Source organism: Esox lucius, chromosome 11, assembly GCF_011004845.1.
Source record: "Esox lucius isolate fEsoLuc1 chromosome 11, fEsoLuc1.pri, whole genome shotgun sequence".
Taxonomy (NCBI): Eukaryota; Metazoa; Chordata; class Actinopteri; order Esociformes; family Esocidae; genus Esox; species Esox lucius.
Genome location: NC_047579.1, coordinates 29,760,324 through 29,779,667, shown reverse-complemented (window position 1 = coordinate 29,779,667; position 19,344 = coordinate 29,760,324). Strand labels below are relative to the sequence as shown.

Sequence of the window (19,344 nt, the reverse complement as noted above, 5' to 3'; positions counted from 1 at the left end):
AGAATCCCTGATGTAGGGGCAGAGGGAGGGGACATGTGTGAGGGACAGGGGACAGAATCTTTGATGTAGTGGCAGAGGGAGGGGACATGTGTGAGGGACAGGGGACAGAATCCCTGATGTAGGGGCAGAGGGAGGGGACATGTTTGAGGGACAGGGGACAGAATCCTTGATGTAGGGGCAGAGGGAGGGGACATGTGTGAGGGACAGGGGACACAATCCCTGATGTAGGGGCACAGGGAGGGGACATGTGTGAGGGACAGGGGACAGAATCCCTGATGTAGGGGCAGAGGGAGGGGACATGTGTGAGGGACAGGGGACAGAATCCCTGATGTAGGGGCAGAGGGAGGGGACATGTGTGAGGGACAGGGGACAGAATCCCTGATGTAGGGGCACAGGGAGGGGACATGTGTGAGGGACAGGGGACAGAATCCCTGATGTAGTGGCACAGGGAGGGGACATGTGTGAGGGACAGGGGACACAATCCCTGATGTAGGGGCAGAGGGAGGGTGGAGCCATTTCGATTGTTCGCACAGTGGAGTGCATGCACTGGACACCTTTTTGGTGTGTGTGTGTGTGTACAAATCTGATGGTGTTGTGTTTTTCTGCAATCTTTATTTCACTTCTATGGCTTGGGAAGATCAATCAGGGAGAGGGTTAGTGGGATCAAAGTAAATCCTCTCAGTTGCACAGGCACACACACACACACACAGACACAGACACACACAGCGCAATCTGTCTGTTCCATCAGCGGGCTCAGCAGGAGCGATATTAGCGCGTCTCCATCTCTTCCCTGGCTCAGCCCTGGAGGTAGCAGAGTCTACAACCAAATGACAGGGAAAGTTCCAGATTGTGATTTATTTCATTAGGCAAATGAGAAGTGTGATCCCTACAGCACTACTGACTGAGTCACCGCTGTCCACACCGTCGGACACACGCGCACACGTACACGCACGCACCCTTTTTACTTCGACTCACATGTTGAATATCCAGTGGCACCCTAAAGAGCCACGCGCATGCATATGCAGCTTGTCTCATCCAGTCAAAGCTTCTTAAATTACAGAGTGATAAGGCGGCTCTGGCTGGGGGAGCGGAACAGCTGTTGCCATGCCAGTGTGCACAAAATGGCTACCCTTCATCTCCCCGTAGCACAGTCATTCTACCTGGTCACCGCAGGGGGAGCCTCCTCTAATCTGGTTCTGCAACACAGATATCTGCAGTGTCAAACTAGCTCTGATAGGAATTGACAGCAGGCTCGGATACAGCCGGGTTTTTCATTACAAACAACTTTCTTGGACCTGCACTTCTTGTTCTCAACTGGGCTTAATACAGAGGGGGGGAAATATTGTAAGATACGTAAGAAACATAAAAATGTGCCAAGTAATTGTCACTCGTTGCGTAGAACTGAAATGCATTTGCCATGACAAATGTACAGTGGCGATTTACCAAATGTTCCTATATGAGGATTTGCCTGTATTTTAACATAATCGGATCATGCGACTGTTTTTATATAGCGATAGTGTGGTATGGTAATTTCTTACCAAAGAGGTAAGGGGAAAATTAAAAACACTATGCAACCAGTATGTTGCCATAAACTTTAGTGAACTATTTAAAAATGTATATCAATATTTATAGGAGAAGATATCCCAAGTGTATGCTTTTTCTATAGGCAAAAATGCATTGCTGCGAAATCGCTGTCTGCTCCTATTTCTTTCTTGGTTGACCTGCCATTTTAGGGCCTACCTTCCACTGCCCTCATTTCACCCAAGAGTGGGGCTAAAATATCCCTGGAAAGTCCATTTTTGAGTGTGTAGCTGTAACAATTAAATTGTGACTGAGTTATAAATCAATATTATTCATGAAATAAAGATGCAATCTATGCAATTATTTTGAATGCTATATGAGCCTATTTTATTTTGCTATTCAAGGTGAAATATTCCACTACTATGTTTTGGCAGCCTTACAGTTTCTAATGTTTCTAATAGGGTGATGGCATTTCACTGCAGGCAATAATAGTGAATCTAGACCAGCTGTTTAGTATCATAATTGCATGACATGGTAATAAGGCGAGATTGGCTAATCCGGTGGGTTATTCTTGTGGCTTTTCTGTTGCAATCAAGCTTAGTTTAGCTCACAGGTGCATGTAATCTCCTGCTAGTAGCGTTTTGTTAAAGCCAGCGGAAACCACTAGAGCGGTTGAGTTCTGCTTGTTGGTAGCAGTCTCGCCTTACTCTGTAAATATGATTAAGCCCTTATAAAAAGTGATATCAGAATCTTGTTTGTTGATCACCTGACTTCCTTTCTCTCTCTCTCTCATAGGATCACCCTCGTAGAGAGGGTGTGAGTGGAGGGGCTCTCTCCACACACCTGTGCCTGCTGACCACGCCCAGATCCCCACGGCCCGCCCCTGACCCCACCCTCCAACATGGCACTGTCTGTCTGGCTGCTGTGTACTTGTGCTGTCACCTCCCTGCTCATCGCCCCCTCAGCTCAAGGTTGGTAAAGCACTGCTGTCATTCCTTCATGTCCGTGCACTAATTAAGCAGACACTCTTATCCAGAGCAGCTTATGCTAATGCTTTCCCAGTCATATTGTGCGTGGACACAGGGGTGTGATGGTGCTGGACATAGTGTGTGATGGTGTTGGACAGGGTGTGTGTTGGTGTTGGACAGGGTGTGTGATGTTGTTGGACACAGTGTGGGATGGTTTTTGACTGGGTGTGATGGTGTTGGATGGGGTGTGTGATGGTGCTGGCTATTGTGTATGATGGTGTTGGACAGGGTGTGTGATGGTGTTGGACATGGTGTGTGAGGGTGTTGGAAACGGTGTGTGATGGTGTTGGACAGGATGTGTGATGTGCCGGCCACTGTGTGTGATGGCGTTGGACAAGGTGTGTGATGGTGTTGGACAGGGTGTGTGAGGTTGTTGGACATGGTTTGTGATGGTGTTGGCCACGGTGTGTGATGGTGTTGGACAGGATGTGTGATGGCATTGGACACAGTGTGTGATGGTGTTGGACAGGGTGTGTGATGGTGTTGGACAGCGTTTGTGATGGTGTTGGACTGGGTATGTGATGGAATTGGACAGGGTGTGTGATGGTGTTGGACTGGGTGTGTGATGGTGTTGGACAGGGTGTGTGAGGGTGTTGGACAAGGTGTGTGATGGAATTGGACAGGGTGTGTGATGGTGTTGGACAGGGTATGTGATGGTGTTGGACAGGGTATGTGATGGAATTGGACAGGGTGTGTGATGGTGTTGGACAGGGTGTGTGATGGGTGTGTGAGGGTCTTGGACAAGGTGTGTGATGGTGTTGGCCACGGTGTGTGATGGTGTTGGACAGGATGTGTGATGGCATTGGACACGTTGTGTGATGGTGTTGGACACGTTGTGTGATGGTGTTGGACAGGGTGTGTGATGGTGTTGGACAGGGTGTGTGAGGGTGTTGAACAAGGTGTGTGATGGTCTTGGCCACAGTGTTTGATGGTGTTGGACAGGATTTGTGATGGCATTGGACACGGTGTGTGATAGTTTTGGACAGATGGCATTGGATAGGGTATGTAATGGTGTTGGACAGGGTATGTGATGTCATTGGACATGGTGTCTGATGGCATTGGACACAGTGTATGATGGTGTTGGTCAAGATGTGTGATGGCATTGGACAAGATGTGTGATGGTGTTGGACAGAGTGTGTGATGGTGTTGGAAATGGTGTGTGATGGTGTTGGACAGGATATGTGATGGAATTGGACAGGTGTGTGATGATGTTGGACAGGGTATGTGATGGTGTTGGACAGGGTATGTGATGGAATTGGACAGGGTGTGTGATGGTATTGGACAGGGTGTGTGAGGGTGTTGGACTGGGTGTGCGAGGGTGTTGGACTGGGTGTGTGATGGTGTTGGACAGGGTGTGTGTTGTGTGTGTGAGGGTCTTGGACAAGGTGTGTGATGGTGTTGGCCACGGTGTGTGATGGCATTGGACAAGGTGTGTGATGGTGTTGGCCACGGTGTGTCATGGTGTTGGACAGGATGTGTGATGGCGTTGGACAAGGTGTGTGATGGTGTTGGCCACGGTGTGTGATGGTGTTGGACAGGATGTGTGATGGCATTGGACATGGTGTGTGATGGTGTTGGATAGGGTGTGTGATGGTGTTGGACAGGGTGTGTGAGGGTGTGATGGTCTTGGCCACAGTGTTTGATGGTTTTGGACAGGATTTGTGATGGCATTGGACATGGTGTGTGATAATGTTGGACAGGGTATGTAATGGTGTTGGACAGGGTGAGTGATGGCATTGGACACGGTGTCTGATGGCATTGGACACAGTGTATGATGGTGTTGGTCAAGATGTGTGATGGCGTTGGACAAGATGTGTCATGGCGTTGGACAAGATGTGTGATGGTTTTGGACACGGTGTGTGATGGTGCTAGCCACTGTGTGTGATGGTGCTGGACAAGGTACTTTATGTGTGTGTGTTCCCACGGTGTGTGTAGGTGTATTTGCATTGTTTGTGTGTCGTGTGTCGTGCCAGCTGGTTTGACCCCAGCAGCAGGTGACCTGGTTGGGCCACAGTGGGGCTCGGGCAGCATGTGTGGCGGGGGGAGGTATGGCCAAAGGGAAGGGGTGGGGGGGTTGTGGGGCATCCTGCTAGTTGCCTACTACACGAACAGCAGTACGCCATCTGCTGTGTGCTCTCTGTCACTTACTGTGCCAAGTAGGAGAGAGGAATGGTGGAACGGAGGGATGTTTTAGGCATGGATGGATTGAGGGATGACTTCAGAAAAAAAAAAGAAAAAATATGTTTTTACTTAATTATAAGATTCCAACATTTCTCAAGGGAGGGAAGGATGGATAGAGGGTTAAAACAATTCAGCAATATTTATAGGTGCACACAAAATAGAGATGCTTTTGTCAGTGTCAGAGGTTGATTGGCCAGGTGTGATTATTATGATAGTGGTTGGTTTGTTGCTGTTGTGTTCTGTCTCTCTTTTCCTCTGTCTGTTTCTCCTGTCTCAGTATCTCTCTCTCTCGCTCTTTAATTTGCCAGGTTTTGCTGCATTGGATTTATGTGACACACTCAGTGTTCCATTGGACACATTTGGCCCCTGGCATTAAGCTGATTTATCAACTGTGTGTGTGTGTGTGTGTTGCACACTTGCTCATGCTTGTGTGCAGACAAGTGTGTAAGTACCCCTCTTGGGTGTTTGCCCCTCTGTGTGTGTGTGTGTGTGTGCATGAGAGCCTCCAGCTGTCTATGTGACCTGGCACTAGAGAAGTATTAATAATGCATTTATAATCAATTGAGTGTTATCTGTGTTCTGCCCTGAGCACAGGCACAGCATTTGGGCCAAATTAAGAAAACCTTTTCTGATGGTTCCATCGATCAACTCCCCTCCCACACAAACACACACACACACACACACACATCACCATTGAAGGCATCCACGATTTTCATTTAGTCTAAAGTGTGAGACATCTGACTTCATTGGCTGATCCTTCCTGATCACTTTACTCATGTTAAGGTTATTATTAGGAGGGAGGCTTACTGAAACTGGGAATGAGAAGAGCTTGTTACTCCATGGTCTTGCCTAGAGAGGAGCAAGGGGAACTGCTCCTACCTAATTTCAGGATGTGCTGAAACTCCACACCCCACCTTACCGATGGGAGCTCCCACTTAACCCAATCAAAGCTCTTCTCTGTATGTTGCACCCCAGTGGTAGCTTTCATCAACTAATGCTTGAACCTTTCTCTCTCTTCTCCCCCCTACATCTAGCGATGACTTTGAGGATGGCTACTTAACTGAGTAAAAAATAGTCACTATTATCGGGTGGCGTGGTTGTCCCACCTACCTAAGTTAAGATTAATTCACTAACTACAGTACAAGTCACTCTGGATATGAGGGTTCTATAAGAATGTCTAAAGTGCCTTGTAGTGGATGCGAGCTTCAGCTAGATGCCAGTGGAGTGTCCAGCGTGCAGAGAAACATGGTGATACGTGGCAGTTTTGAAATACCGAACCCCACACAGATTGTATCATTCAGGATAATTTGCAGTGATTTGATGGCACAATGGGGGAGGCCAGTCAAGAGTTAGTTGAAGTAGTCCAAAAGGGATAGAACCAGTGCCTGGATTAGGGCCTATGCTTCTTCCTCTGGGAGGAAAGGGTATATTATTTGAATTTTATAGAGCATAATCCTGCTGGAGCTTTTAACTTTACATAGATGACAGCCTTTTATTTTGGGTCACGCCAAGGTTGGTTGCACTCCAGATGGGGACACCGTGGTGTTATCAGCCATGATGGAGAGGTATTTCAGTTGGCAGGCCTTTCCCGGGAGGAAGAGGAACTCTGTCTTGTTGAGGTTGAGCTTGGGGTGGTGAGCCGAAATATCGTCCAGAAATATGTTTCATGAATTACTGGAATTGATTCAGCCAAGTGCAGCTCTTAGTTAATTGCATCCATTTTCTTCAGCAGCCGTGGAGGGAGGTGCATGTGCGCTCCGCATCTTACCGCCTTGCCTTTTTCATTTAAGATCACTTCGCGACCCACACTAGCTGTAGTGCTGTGGTTCAGTAGATGTGCTTACACTGATTTGCCATTCTCGCTCGGCATTACTCATGCTGTCACTTAATGGGCTCAAATCGCCCTGCCACAAGTTCTGACTGAAGTTAGCCCTGCTTCAAACTTGTTCAATCCTCATGAAATGCAAATACACCCATGAGTTAGTTTCTCTCAGTTTCAAACACATTTTAGAATTTACAAGGAGTGCCCGTATTGTGTTTGCATCAGTGAACAGTGCTTAGACAGTGGATGCGTTAGCTTGCAATGTTGTCATTTTATAACTGATGACAATATATGTATATATGCCTAGTAGAAGCTGGTGTAAAAGTGATTAATATAATTTTCTCCAGTTAAGAATAAAGACAACCTATCAGTAAGCAGTATAAGTTTGGAATAAAAACAACATTAGAACAACGTTTTATTTTTCTTAATGGAATTAAATTAACATGAATGGATTGCCAATATGGGTAAATAATGATTGATTTAGTCAAAATTGCATATTCTTTAGCTATAAAGCAATGAAATGTACAAACATGTAGATAATTGCATGTTTTTATTAAGCATTGGTTGCCAATTATTTTTAAAATTATTATTCTATCCTGGGTCCCGGGCTGTAAACGAGGAACTCATGGCATAGCAGGACCATAGACAATGACAATATATAACTGATGTTGTGTATTGAGAATAAGAGATAAGGGCGAAGAGACGAGACAACCAACCAACATCACTTCACCTCCCCCACAACATCACTTCACCTCCATTCACCATCAGCCCCACATACTCCAGATCTCTGCACATCCACTTACATCAGCACACATCTCTACACATCCACTTACATCACCACACCTCTACACATCCACTTACATCACCACACCTCTACACATCCACTTACATCAGCACACATCTCTACACATCCACTTACATCAGCACACATCTCTACACATCCACTTACATCAGCACACATTTCTGCACATCCACTTACATCAGCACACATCTCTACACATCCACTTACATCAGCACACATCTCTGCACATCCACTTACATCACCACACATCTCTACACATCCACTTACATCAGCACACATCTCTACACATCCACTTACATCAGCACACATCTCTACACATCCACTTACATCAGCACACATCTCTACACATCCACTTACATCAGCACACATCTCTACACATCCACTTACATCAGCACACATCTCTGCACATCCACTTACATCACCACACATCTCTACACATCCACTTACATCAGCACACATCTCTACACATCCACTTACATCAGCACACATCTCTACACATCCACTTACATCAGCACACATCTCTACACATCCACTTACATCAGCACACATCTCAACACATCCACTTACATCAGCACACATCTCTATACATCCACTTACATCACCACACATCTCTACACATCCACTTACATCAGCACACATCTCTACACATCCACTTACATCAGCACACCTCTCTCCACATCATGCTCTGATACCCAATCTAATGGTAATTAGACAAAATATAGCTAGTTACAGTGCCTATCAAAAGTACTTACCTCTCGCAAGACCACATTTCATTCTGTGACAACATTAAATCAAAATAGATGTAGTTTAGAGTTTTTATTTTCAGTGATCAACAGACAAGTCCATAATGTCAATTTGAAAAATTAAATCTGCGAATGTTTCTAAATTGCTTGCAAATATAGATTGATCCAGTGTCGCTTTGGCTGTATGTTTTGGGTCATGACACACATGTCCTGTTGGAAGAGGAATCTTCTCCCAAGTCCCAGGTCTCTTGCCGCCTTCAGCAGGTTATATTCCATGTTTTCTGTTTACTTTGCTGCACACATTTTACTCCTTTATCTTCATGAGCTTTCCAGGCCCTGACGAAGAGAACCAACCCTGATACTGCCATCACCATGCTTCACGGTGGGAAGGTGTCTGCAGGGTCCTTTGCGTTGTTAGGAGTGCGCTAATCATAGTGCTAAGCTCCGAGACCAAAAGGCTCCCACATGCCTTCTTGTGAGTTTATTAACAATGGCTTTCTTTTTGCCACTCTTCCATGAGGGCCTTTTTGTGAAGCGCCCAGGCTATAGTTGCAGTATGCACCATGTTTCTCACCTCAGCCGTGGAAGACTCCCTTAACCCTTTGGCACGTTGCCGTAGGCCCCTTGGTGGCCCCCCTGACTAGTACCCTTCTCGCGCCATACTCAGTTTTTGAGGTGTGTCTGTTCTAGATGACCAAAAAAAATTGCGCTGCACCAGAAATGTACCGTGACCTCTAAACCAAAATAGGTGCCGTATCATGGCTTAGGTGTAGCGTTACACTCATACCTAACTCTAACGTATGGGTGTACAGTAATGTCTACATTATGGCATGCATTGTACAGTATCTACATGCTAAATTATTCAGCTGAGCTGTGGGACATCCAGTCAACAATATCAAAAAGCAATTGATGTTGAGTACATACACGCTAGCCCAGCACCGAAACACCGTCAGTCAGTCAGTCAGTCACATCCGCTGTCCCAGTCCCGGTGCCTGTAAACATATTGACATGCGTACCCTGACAAATAAACTCTCCCGCTGATTCCACACAACACTAGTTGCGAATATACAGCCTCCATAAGCTGTGTTGTGCTCTAAAACCCATTAGGCGTGTTTAATGTGGCAGGAAGTCATCGTATCCCAATGCAGGCAGCTGCACCACATGATGAAGCCTTGACACCCAGCGCACATTTAGCTACAGCACTGAGCCACTGTGTGTGTGTGTGTGTGTGTGTGTGTGTGTATGCGTGCGGGCATGTGTGCGTGTGTGTGTGTGTGTGGGTGCCCGGGCCGTTGATGGCGGCAAGGGACATTACCAGGTCTTTAGCACACTTGCGTGCGTGTGTGTTTGCGTGTGTGTGCGTTTGAGTGTGTGTGTGTGTGTGTGTGTGTGTGCGTGCGTGTGGGTGTGTGTGTGTGTGCTCCATCCGTCTCATGGTGGCCCAGCCACAGCTGACTGGTGGAATCTGTTCTCATCTCACATGTGTTTAAACGTTTGCTCTCAGATCAGTCTTGTGGAAAGGCCTCCGGTCCTTTAATGCACACGCACACATTTTCATCTTCCACTTTTTCTACTTCTCTTCTGCCTTATTTTCAAGCCTAGTTGGTATTTCAGGTTGGACGAACAGTTCATTTCTTATTACGTAGTTATTCCTGTTTCGTTCTGATTTGGTACGTATTGCTTATTTAATAATTCAGTCCTTATTAAACTCTATGCTTGTGTTTATTCTAAAAACATGATTTTCCCGATGTTGTTTAAAAGGAAATGTGTGATAAAAATGGGTAATGGCTTTTATTTCCATGCTCCCATCTATTTCCCTGTCTCTAGATCTGGTATGATTTGTTTATGGTAATGGTTGATGGTATATGATGTTTTTTTTGCACAGACATAGCATATTTTTTTGATCTGCTGTCTCTGTCTTTCTTTCTTTTTCCCACTTTTTTCATTTTGTTACAGCCTTTGTTTCCTACTACTCTCATATTCAACCCTCCTATCTTATTTTCATTCAATCTTTTTCTCACTGTCTCTCTCCCCATCTGTCTCTGTCTCTCTCTTTCTGTCTGTCCCTTCGTCTGTTATCTCCCAGTTTTGTTACATCCACTCCTAACCTTACCTGTCATATACTTTCCTTTCCTCTCTACTTCCCTCCTCTCTACCTCCCTCCTCTCTACCTCCCTCCTCTCTTCCTCCTTCCTCTCTACCTCCCTCCTCTCTACCTCCCTCCTCTCTTCCTCCCTCCTCTCTTCCTCCCTCCTCTCTACCTCCTTCCTCTCTTCCTCCCTCCTCTCTACCTCCTTCCTCTCTACCTCCCTCCTCTCTACCTCCTTCCTCTCTACCTCCTTCCTCTCTTCCTCCCTCCTCTCTACCTCCTTCCTCTCTACCTCCCTCCTCTCTACCTCCCTCCTCTCTACCTCCCTCCTCTCTTCCTCCCTCCTCTCTTCCTCCCTCCTCTCTACCTCCTTCCTCTCTTCCTCCCTCCTCTCTACCTCCTTCCTCTCTACCTCCCTCCTCTCTTCCTCCCTCCTCTCTACCTCCCTCCTCTCTACCTCCTTCCTCTCTACCTCCCTCCTCTCTTCCTCCTTCCTCTCTTCCTCCCTCCTCTCTTCCTCCCTCCTCTCTACCTCCTTCCTCTCTTCCTCCCTCCTCTCTACCTCCTTCCTCTCTACCTCCCTCCTCTCTACCTCCCTCCTCTCTTCCTCCCTCCTCTCTTCCTCCCTCCTCTCTACCTCCTTCCTCTCTTCCTCCCTCCTCTCTACCTCCTTCCTCTCTACCTCCCTCCTCTCTACCTCCTTCCTCTCTACCTCCTTCCTCTCTTCCTCCCTCCTCTCTACCTCCTTCCTCTCTACCTCCCTCCTCTCTACCTCCTTCCTCTCTACCTCCTTCCTCTCTACCTCCCTCCTCTCTTCCTCCCTCCTCTCTACCTCCTTCCTCTCTACCTCCCTCCTCTCTTCCTCCCTCCTCTCTTCCTCCCTCCTCTCTACCTCCTTCCTCTCTTCCTCCCTCCTCTCTACCTCCTTCCTCTCTACCTCCCTCCTCTCTACCTCCTTCCTCTCTACCTCCTTCCTCTCTACCTCCCTCCTCTCTTCCTCCCTCCTCTCTACCTCCTTCCTCTCTACCTCCTTCCTCTCTACCTCCCTCCCCTCTACCTCCTTCCTCTCTACCTCCCTCCTCTCTTCCTCCCTCCTCTCTTCCTCCCTCCTCTCTACCTCCCTCCTCTCTTCCTCCCTCCTCTCTACCTCCTTCCTCTCTACCTCCTTCCTCTATACCTCCCTCCTCTCTTCCTCCCTCCTCTCTTCCTCCCTCCTCTATACCTCCTTCCTCTCTTCCTCCCTCCTCTCTACCTCCTTCCTCTCTACCTCCCTCCTCTCTACCTCCTTCCTCTCTACCTCCCTCCTCTCTTCCTCCCTCCTATCTACCTCCTTCCTCTCTACCTCCCTCCTCTCTACCTCCCTCCTCTCTTCCTCCCTCCTCTCTTCCTCCCTCCTCTCTACCTCCTTCCTCTCTTCCTCCCTCCTCTCTACCTCCTTCCTCTCTACCAATCTTCTCTCTTCCTCTTTTCTCGCTTGTCCTCTATTTACCACTTTCCCGCTCTTTTTACTTCTCCCCTCCTCTCTTCTCCCCTCTTCTCTTTACCTCTCTCGTCCTCTCTTTACATCTCTCGTCCTCTCTTTACCTCTCCCCTCCTCTCTGTACCCCCTCGTTCATCCTTTCCCTCTCTCTCCCTAGTGGGAATGGTGGTGCTGTGCTCTTCAAAGCCCTTGGCTGAGAGCCGTAGATCACACAGAGGCCTGTGTGAGTGAAAGGTTAATGGATGGCCTTTGAACATATATTGGGAGGTGGGGGTGTGAGGGGGAGACGCTGGGCTGGCGGCGGTGTGTTCTTTTAAATAGCCCTTTGAAGATGGTGCTAGCCACTCTCATGTCCCCACGCCATGGTGTGTGTTTGTGTACGTGTTTGTTTATGCCTCAGCATGTGTGTGTTTTGTTTATATTTCAGTGTGTGTTTGCTCAGATGCGCGTTTGAATAAATGACGCAGAGGTGGGGGGGCTTTGTTCCTGTGTTTAGCCTGATAAGCCTATACTGGCCTCTGTGTATCTCTACGTGCATACCTTGACCTTTGTGTTTCAACAATATTTGTACGCAAAAACAATACTTCAAGGATATTTGTATAGCTTGGTTTGTGTGTTTTGGGGTTTATTTGTTGATGTGTTAAGGCTTTGTGATGTGGCCAAAATGTTTTTTTTTTTTTTTGTGTATAAGCAGATTTTAAATATACCTTGTGAGTAATGTAGGACCCAAGGGTTGTTACAGATAAATCATGAGTGACTTCAACATTGGTTTTATGCTGTTCAATCCAGTACGAAACATGAGTTATTTTCCTTTGTTATAATTTCTGTATTGTGAATGGACATACAGTGGATTCAGAAAGTATTGTGACCCCTTAACATTCTCCATACGTTGTTGACTTATTGACTTTATTTTCAAATTATTACAATCAATCTAAAATAAATCCCCATTGTGACAAAGCAAAAACACCTTTTTAGAAATCTGAGCCAATTTATGAAAAACTAAAAAAATACTTGAATATCTTATGTGCATAACAGTTCAGACCCTTTTCCATTACAGTCCAAATTTAGATGCATATTTTGTCCTTTTAACTTTCCCTGAGATGTTTCCATCACTTAACATTACTTTAAATATCGGATCCAAATTACAACAAGCAAATTACAACAAGCAAAGATCAATTTTATAGAAAGAGAGCCAGAAAGCAGAGAGAGATGTTGAGATTTTGAGAATCTGAGAAACCTCTGCTTTAACCCCTGCCATCATTGTTCATCTTTTTCTGGATTACTGTGTTAAGTTCTATGTGATGTGATCTTTACTGAAACATTTTACACAGAAACACTGTTTTATGCGAGGTATCAAAACACAATGCAAGCTTTTCTTTGCATTGTGTCAATTAATCAAAAATGGATTTATTAATCTTGTGCAAGCTGCTATTGTACTTCTCAACAGGACAGTGATTCCTCACAAATAGAGTCAAAACAATACACGATAATGTCTGGAATGTTGACCCAAATAAATCTGTATAATTCTACAGTTAGATTTTTGGAAAGGGGTGGTGATATGTATTATTTTTGAGGTTAGACAAGTAATATACAGTACTTAATTAATTATGTTGAATAACAAAGAAAGGCTACTAAAATAAAGTAAATCTCATTAGTATTACATAATTGAAAATCACTGATATAAGCAATAGAAGGCTGTTGAGCACTCATTCTCTTGAGTAAAAAATATATCTGGGGAGAGTTATGTGTTAATGAAAATGATAAGCTAAACGCATGCTGAATCCTGAATCACCACCTTCCCCATTGCCTAAATTATGCATTTTCACCTGGCCTCTGCTACTTACACAAGTATCCCACTTTTGGAATTCAATCATTATATTTTGGGAATCCACTGATAGCTTTGTGTGTCTAAATCCAACTATATACAGTGTGGAGAACAAGTATTTGATACACTGCCAATTTTGCAGGTTTTCCTACTTACGAAGCATGTAGAGGTCTGTCATTTTTATCATAGGTACACTTCAACTGTGAGAGACGGAATCTAAAACAAAAATCCAGAAAATCACATTGTATGATTTTTAAATAATGAATTAGCATTTTATTGCATTATTTGGCATTCTGGTGCCAAAAAAGTTTGCCAATGACCATCTGGATGATCCAGAGTAGGAATGGGAGAAGGTCATGTGGTCTGATGAGACAAAAATAGAGCTTTTTGGTCTAAACTCCACTCGCCGTTTTTGAAGGAAGAAGAAGGATGAGTACAACCCCAAGAACACCATCCCAACCGTGAAGCATGGAAGTGGAAACATCATTCTTTGGGGATGCTTTTCTGCAAAGGGGACATGACGACAGCACCATATTGAGGGGAGGATGGATGGGGCCATGTATCGCGAGATCTTGGCCAACAACCTCCTTCCCTTTGGGGTAATATAGTCCACAACACCCTGCCTAGTAAAAGAGGAGGGGTCTCCATGATTCTCTCGTCTTTTCACTAGACAAAAAAGTTATCAGTTATTGTCACGTATATGGATAGTTATTATATCATTGTCATTCACGAATGAAAGAAAACGAACATTGTTGGGCCATGAAATGAAATAGCTTTGGTAGGGTAAAGTTCGGCTTCAGTCTCGCTAGCAATTGCTCAATTCTTCAAAACAAATTATGCATTAGGATTTGTTCAGGATAGACAAAAACCCTGCTGAGTTCAAGCATCAGTAGCTACTTAAAAGTTCATCTTCACTCTAGCTAGCAATTTCTCAATTTTTATGACTATTCCAAGTAGTAAGCAGATACTTATAGGCCAATTACTGGCTAATAAGCTGTTAAAACGTCCAGTGGCGAAAGCCATACAGTTCATAGATGCTGTTTGTGGTTGAAGTACACTCAATAAGAAATGTAAGTCAGTTTAATACAATGCTTAATGATGTCTAGCTAAATATTCAAACGTGGCGTGATGTTTATGCATGACAAAATGGGTAGGAGTCTATTAGCGTGGCAATATATGCCCACTCTTCTTTGCAAAAGTGTTCCAAATCTGTCAGATTTCGAGGACATCTCCTGTGCACAGCCCCCTTCAGATCATCCCACAGATGTTCAATTGGATTCAGGTCTGGGCTCTGGCTGGGCCATTCCAAAACATGAATCTTTTTCTGGTGAACCCATGCTTTTGTGGATTTCGATGTGTGCTTTGGGTCGTTGTCGTGATGAAAGGTGAACTTCATCTTCAGCTTTCTAACAGACGCCTGAAGGTTTTGTGCCAAAATTGCCTGGTTTTTGGAACTGTTCATAATTCCCTCCACCCTGCCTAAGGCCCCGGTTCCAGCTGAAGAAAAACAGCCCCAAAGCATGATGCTGCCACCACCATGCTTCACTGTGGGTATGGTGATTTTTGGGTTATGTGCAGTGTTGTTTTTGCACAATACATACCTTTTGGAATTATGGCCAAAACATTCAACCTTGGTTTCATCAGACCATAACACATTTTCCCACGTGCATTTGGGGGACTTGTTTTTGCAAACTTCAGCCGGGCTTGGATGTTTTTCTTCGTACGAAAAGGCTTTCGTCTTGCCACCCTACCCCATAGCCCATTCAAATGAAGAATACGGGAGATTGTTGTCACATGTAGCACACAGCCAGTACTTGCCAGAAATTCCAGCAGTTAATTTAATTTTGCTGTAGACCTCTTGGAAGCCTCCCTGACCAGTTTTCTTCTCGTCTTTTCATCAGTTTTGGATGGATGTCCAGTTCTTGGTAATGTCTCTGTTGTGACATATTTTCTCCACTTGATGATGACTGTCTTCACTGTGTTCCATGGTATATATAATGCTTTGGAAATTCTTTTGTACCCTTCTCCTGACTGATATCTTTCAACAATGAGATCTCTCTGATGCTTTGGAAGCTCTCTTACCATGGCTTTTGCTCTGAGATGCAACTAAGAAAATGTACAGCTGAACTTTATTTGTGAAAAATCATAGTCACTTTAAATGATGGCAGGTGTGTAATGACTTCTATTTAACATGAGTTTCAATGATTGGTTAATTCTGAACACAGCCACATCCCCAGTTATAAGATGCACACTTGTGCAACCAGGTTATTGTAAAGTTGTTATTTTTCTGTTTGTTTTTCAATTGAATTGTTCACATTATAGGTCACTTTAAAATTTGAAACATTTCTGACATTATCTATCTGTCTCGTTCTTTTACATCACAAAAACCTGTCATTTTAGGGGTGTGTAGACTTTTTATATCCACTGTACCTGTTGTTGGTTTGGATGTTTGCTAATGTAGGGAACTAGTCTTGAGAACCGTGGAGTTTCGACTCATTGGTTTAACAATGCAGAACACTGCCTTGTTAATTTTCTTGTCTCCCAAAATTAATTAAAATCAAAACAGTATATATTTTGCAGCAATTTATCTAGTCCCCCCTTCTTGAAATGTCAAAGCGCTCTCCGGCCTTCTTTCTTGATTGAGCTCACAGGCACCCAAGCTGCCACAAGGTGTTGGTAATGCAAGTCAATTTGATTAATAACCCCAAACCCCAGACACTGCTGGCTAATTATATTGCCCACTGCTGGACACATGGGCTAATCTCTGAGTCTGATTCGAACACTGGTCTCCCAATGACAAGGCAGTGGCTAGTTCAGAAAACCTTGGGTCGTCAGTGCAACAAAGGTGTTTCATTGTTAGACCCTTTGCATTTCGTAAGCATTAGCCTAATTGCTTTCCAGACAAAATTATATAATTTGGGCCATAGCAAACATATTTGTGATATTATGACACTTAACCAGCTGTCTAATGGCAAGTTTTAAAGCTATTGTACTGTATCTTACTTGGCAGAATGGAAGCATCACAAAAGGGCATATTATGACTGCAGTATCTTTTCTCTATCAATCACACACACAGACAGAACAAACAAACATAACATAGATTTACTGACATAATGTAGAAATGAAAACTTGCATGTCAATAGAGACAGCAAGGAAGTGCTGAGAGAGCTATCTTAGGTAACTAGCTTTCTTAGCTACAGTAGGTAACTGCTTTTGCTAACATAGCTACTGTAGAAGTTCATGTTCTCTCCCAAATTTAGTCACTATTTAGCAATTATAAATTAGGGGTTTTAGCTTAGTTTAGAGCAAGACCAAATGGTAAAATGTATAAACAAATTATTTTTCACTTACTAATAGTATAACTTAAAATACAGTATAAGTAAGAGTCTGTCAATCAAGATTGTAGTATTTGAACAAGTGTTCTGTGTAGATTTCATAAAGTTTAATGAGTTGATTCTCTGTATGTTAGGATATTCAATAATACAGTGGGGAGAACAGGTCATTTATACACTGCAGATTTTGCAGGTTTTCCTACTTACAAAGCATGTAAAGGTCTGTAATTTTTATCATAGGTACACTTCAACTGTGAGAGACGGAATCTAAAACAAAAATCCCGAAAATCACATTGTATGATTTTTAAATAATTAATTTGCATTTTATTGCATGACATAAGTATTTCATCACCTACCAACCAGTAAGAATTCCGGCTCTGACATACCTGTTAGTTTTTCTTTAAGAAGTCCCTGTTTGAACTTGTTACCTGTATAAAAGACACCTGTCCACACACTCAATCAAACAGACTCCAACCTCTCCACAATGGCCAAGACCAGAGAAATGTGTAAGGACATCAGGGATAAAATTGTAGACCTGCACAAGGCTGGGATGGGCTACAGGACAATAGGCAAGCAGCTTGGTGAGAAGGCAACAACTGTTGGCGCAATTATTATAAAATGGAAGAAGTTCAAGATGACGGTCAATCTTCCTCGGTCTGGAGCTCCATGCAAGATCTCACCTCGTGGGGCATCAATGATCACGAGGAAGGTGAGGGATCAGCCCAGAACTACACGGCAGGACCTGGTCGATGAAGAGAGTTGGGACCACCATTAGTAACACACTATGCAGTCATGGATTAAAATCCTGCAGCGCACACAAAGTCCCCCTGCTCAAGCCAGCGCATTTCCAAGCCCGTTTGAAGTTTGCCAATGACCATCTGGATGATCCAGAGGAGGAATGGGAGAAGGTCATGTGGTCTGATGAGACAAAAATAGAGCTTTTTGGTCTAAACTCCACTCGCTGTGTTTGGAGGAAGAAGAAGGATGAGTACAACCCCAAGAACACCATCCCAACCGTGAAGCATGGAGGTGGAAACATCATTCTTTGGGGATGCTTTTCTGCAAAGGTGACAGGACGACTGCACCGTATTGAGGGGAGGATGGATGGGGTCATGTATCACGAGATCTTGGCCAACAACCTCCTTCCCATAGTAAGAGCATTAAAGATGGGTGGTGGCTGGGTCTTCCAGCATGACAATGACCCGAAACACACAGCCAGGGCAACTAAGGAGTGGCTCCGTAAGAAGCATCTCAAGGTCCTGGAGTGGGCTAGCCAGTCTCCAGACCTAAAACCAATAGAAAGTGGGAAGACCTGCAAAATCGGCAGTGTATCAAATACTTGTTCTCCCCACTGTATATATAAAAAAACAAGCATATCTGTAAGCCCAATTCATTCCATGTGTTTGCTTTCAGAAATCCCACAGAAGATGAGAGAATCTTATAAAAATCTAATTAATTATTTGAGATTTTTATAAAAATACAATAATAATCTATTGGTGTCTATTACACTTTGTATGAAATCCTATAGGATGTAGAAAATCCTGTAGAATTGTATGTGAAACTTTTTTGAATAGGGAGGGCACTCCTACTGAATTTTAGTCAACAATATGATTTAAATTAAGATTAAAATAACCATCTTTGGTTTAGGTAACTAGTCAGACAACTTGGGATTAGCATTAGTGGCTAACACACTATATTTTATCTACAACTTGCTAACAAGTTGTTTTGAAGATGTTTTGACCAGAAAGATACACAAACAAAAATGGCTTGAGACAGGTGCGACAAAAAGATATGATAGCTAAAGGGATAACAGAGAAACAAGATGACAAGCGAGGATGAGATGGCTATAGAGAAACAGAGAGGAGAGTTGGAAAGATGAGAAAGAGACAAGATGGCTAGAGAAAAAATGTGATGAGGTAGAAAGAAAGATTTACTGTTAGAGCTGGCTGTAGCCTTTTGGGTGCCCTTAGTGAGATTTGGTTTGGGCACCTCCAAAACATTTTAATGGCCACCTCCTTGAGGGTAGAGATACAAATGTATGTTTTAATGTTAACTTCCTGCAATTTTACAAATGTTGCTATGGGATGCAAAGAGAAGGTTGCAGTGTTTCCTTCAATACTGCCAGTTTTGCGGTGTAAAGAGAGATATTATTTGCCATAATACAAAATAAATCTACTGCAGCCTTGTTTTATAGTGGCAAATCCTGTAATTTTGCCACTATAAGTAGGAAGCATTGATAATTTTGCATCTTGGTTTTCATCACTACATTCAAGCATTCAATTGGACTAAGACACACACACACACACACACACACACAGTCAGCGCTGTGGATCAGCGTACGAGGTTAATTAAGTGTCTAATGCAGTGGCAGGGCCTCGGCTTGACACTCATCCCCCCTAACAGGTCTCTGGATGCCACTCGCAACTCTCCCGTACACACACTCATCTTTCTGACAGCTGGCCTTCAATGGTGCTGCTCTCTCTCTACCACCATGTCTCTCTCTTCCTCTTCATCCCTCCTC

The 19,344-nt window shown here is 44.2% G+C and overlaps 1 protein-coding gene across 3 annotated transcripts in view; it reads left to right on the top strand.

Annotated features, from left to right (window-relative positions):
- Positions 1-19,344, top strand: part of adgrl1a (adhesion G protein-coupled receptor L1a) — a 184,162-nt gene that overhangs the window by 77,485 nt on the left and 87,333 nt on the right. For all 3 annotated transcript variants that reach the window (XM_020051045.3, XM_013135861.4, XM_013135862.4), the window contains one exon: positions 2,317-2,492. In XM_020051045.3, coding sequence (XP_019906604.1) covers positions 2,423-2,492 — 70 coding nt within the window. In that variant the 5' untranslated portion in view covers positions 2,317-2,422. The remainder of the gene's footprint in view (positions 1-2,316; positions 2,493-19,344) is intronic.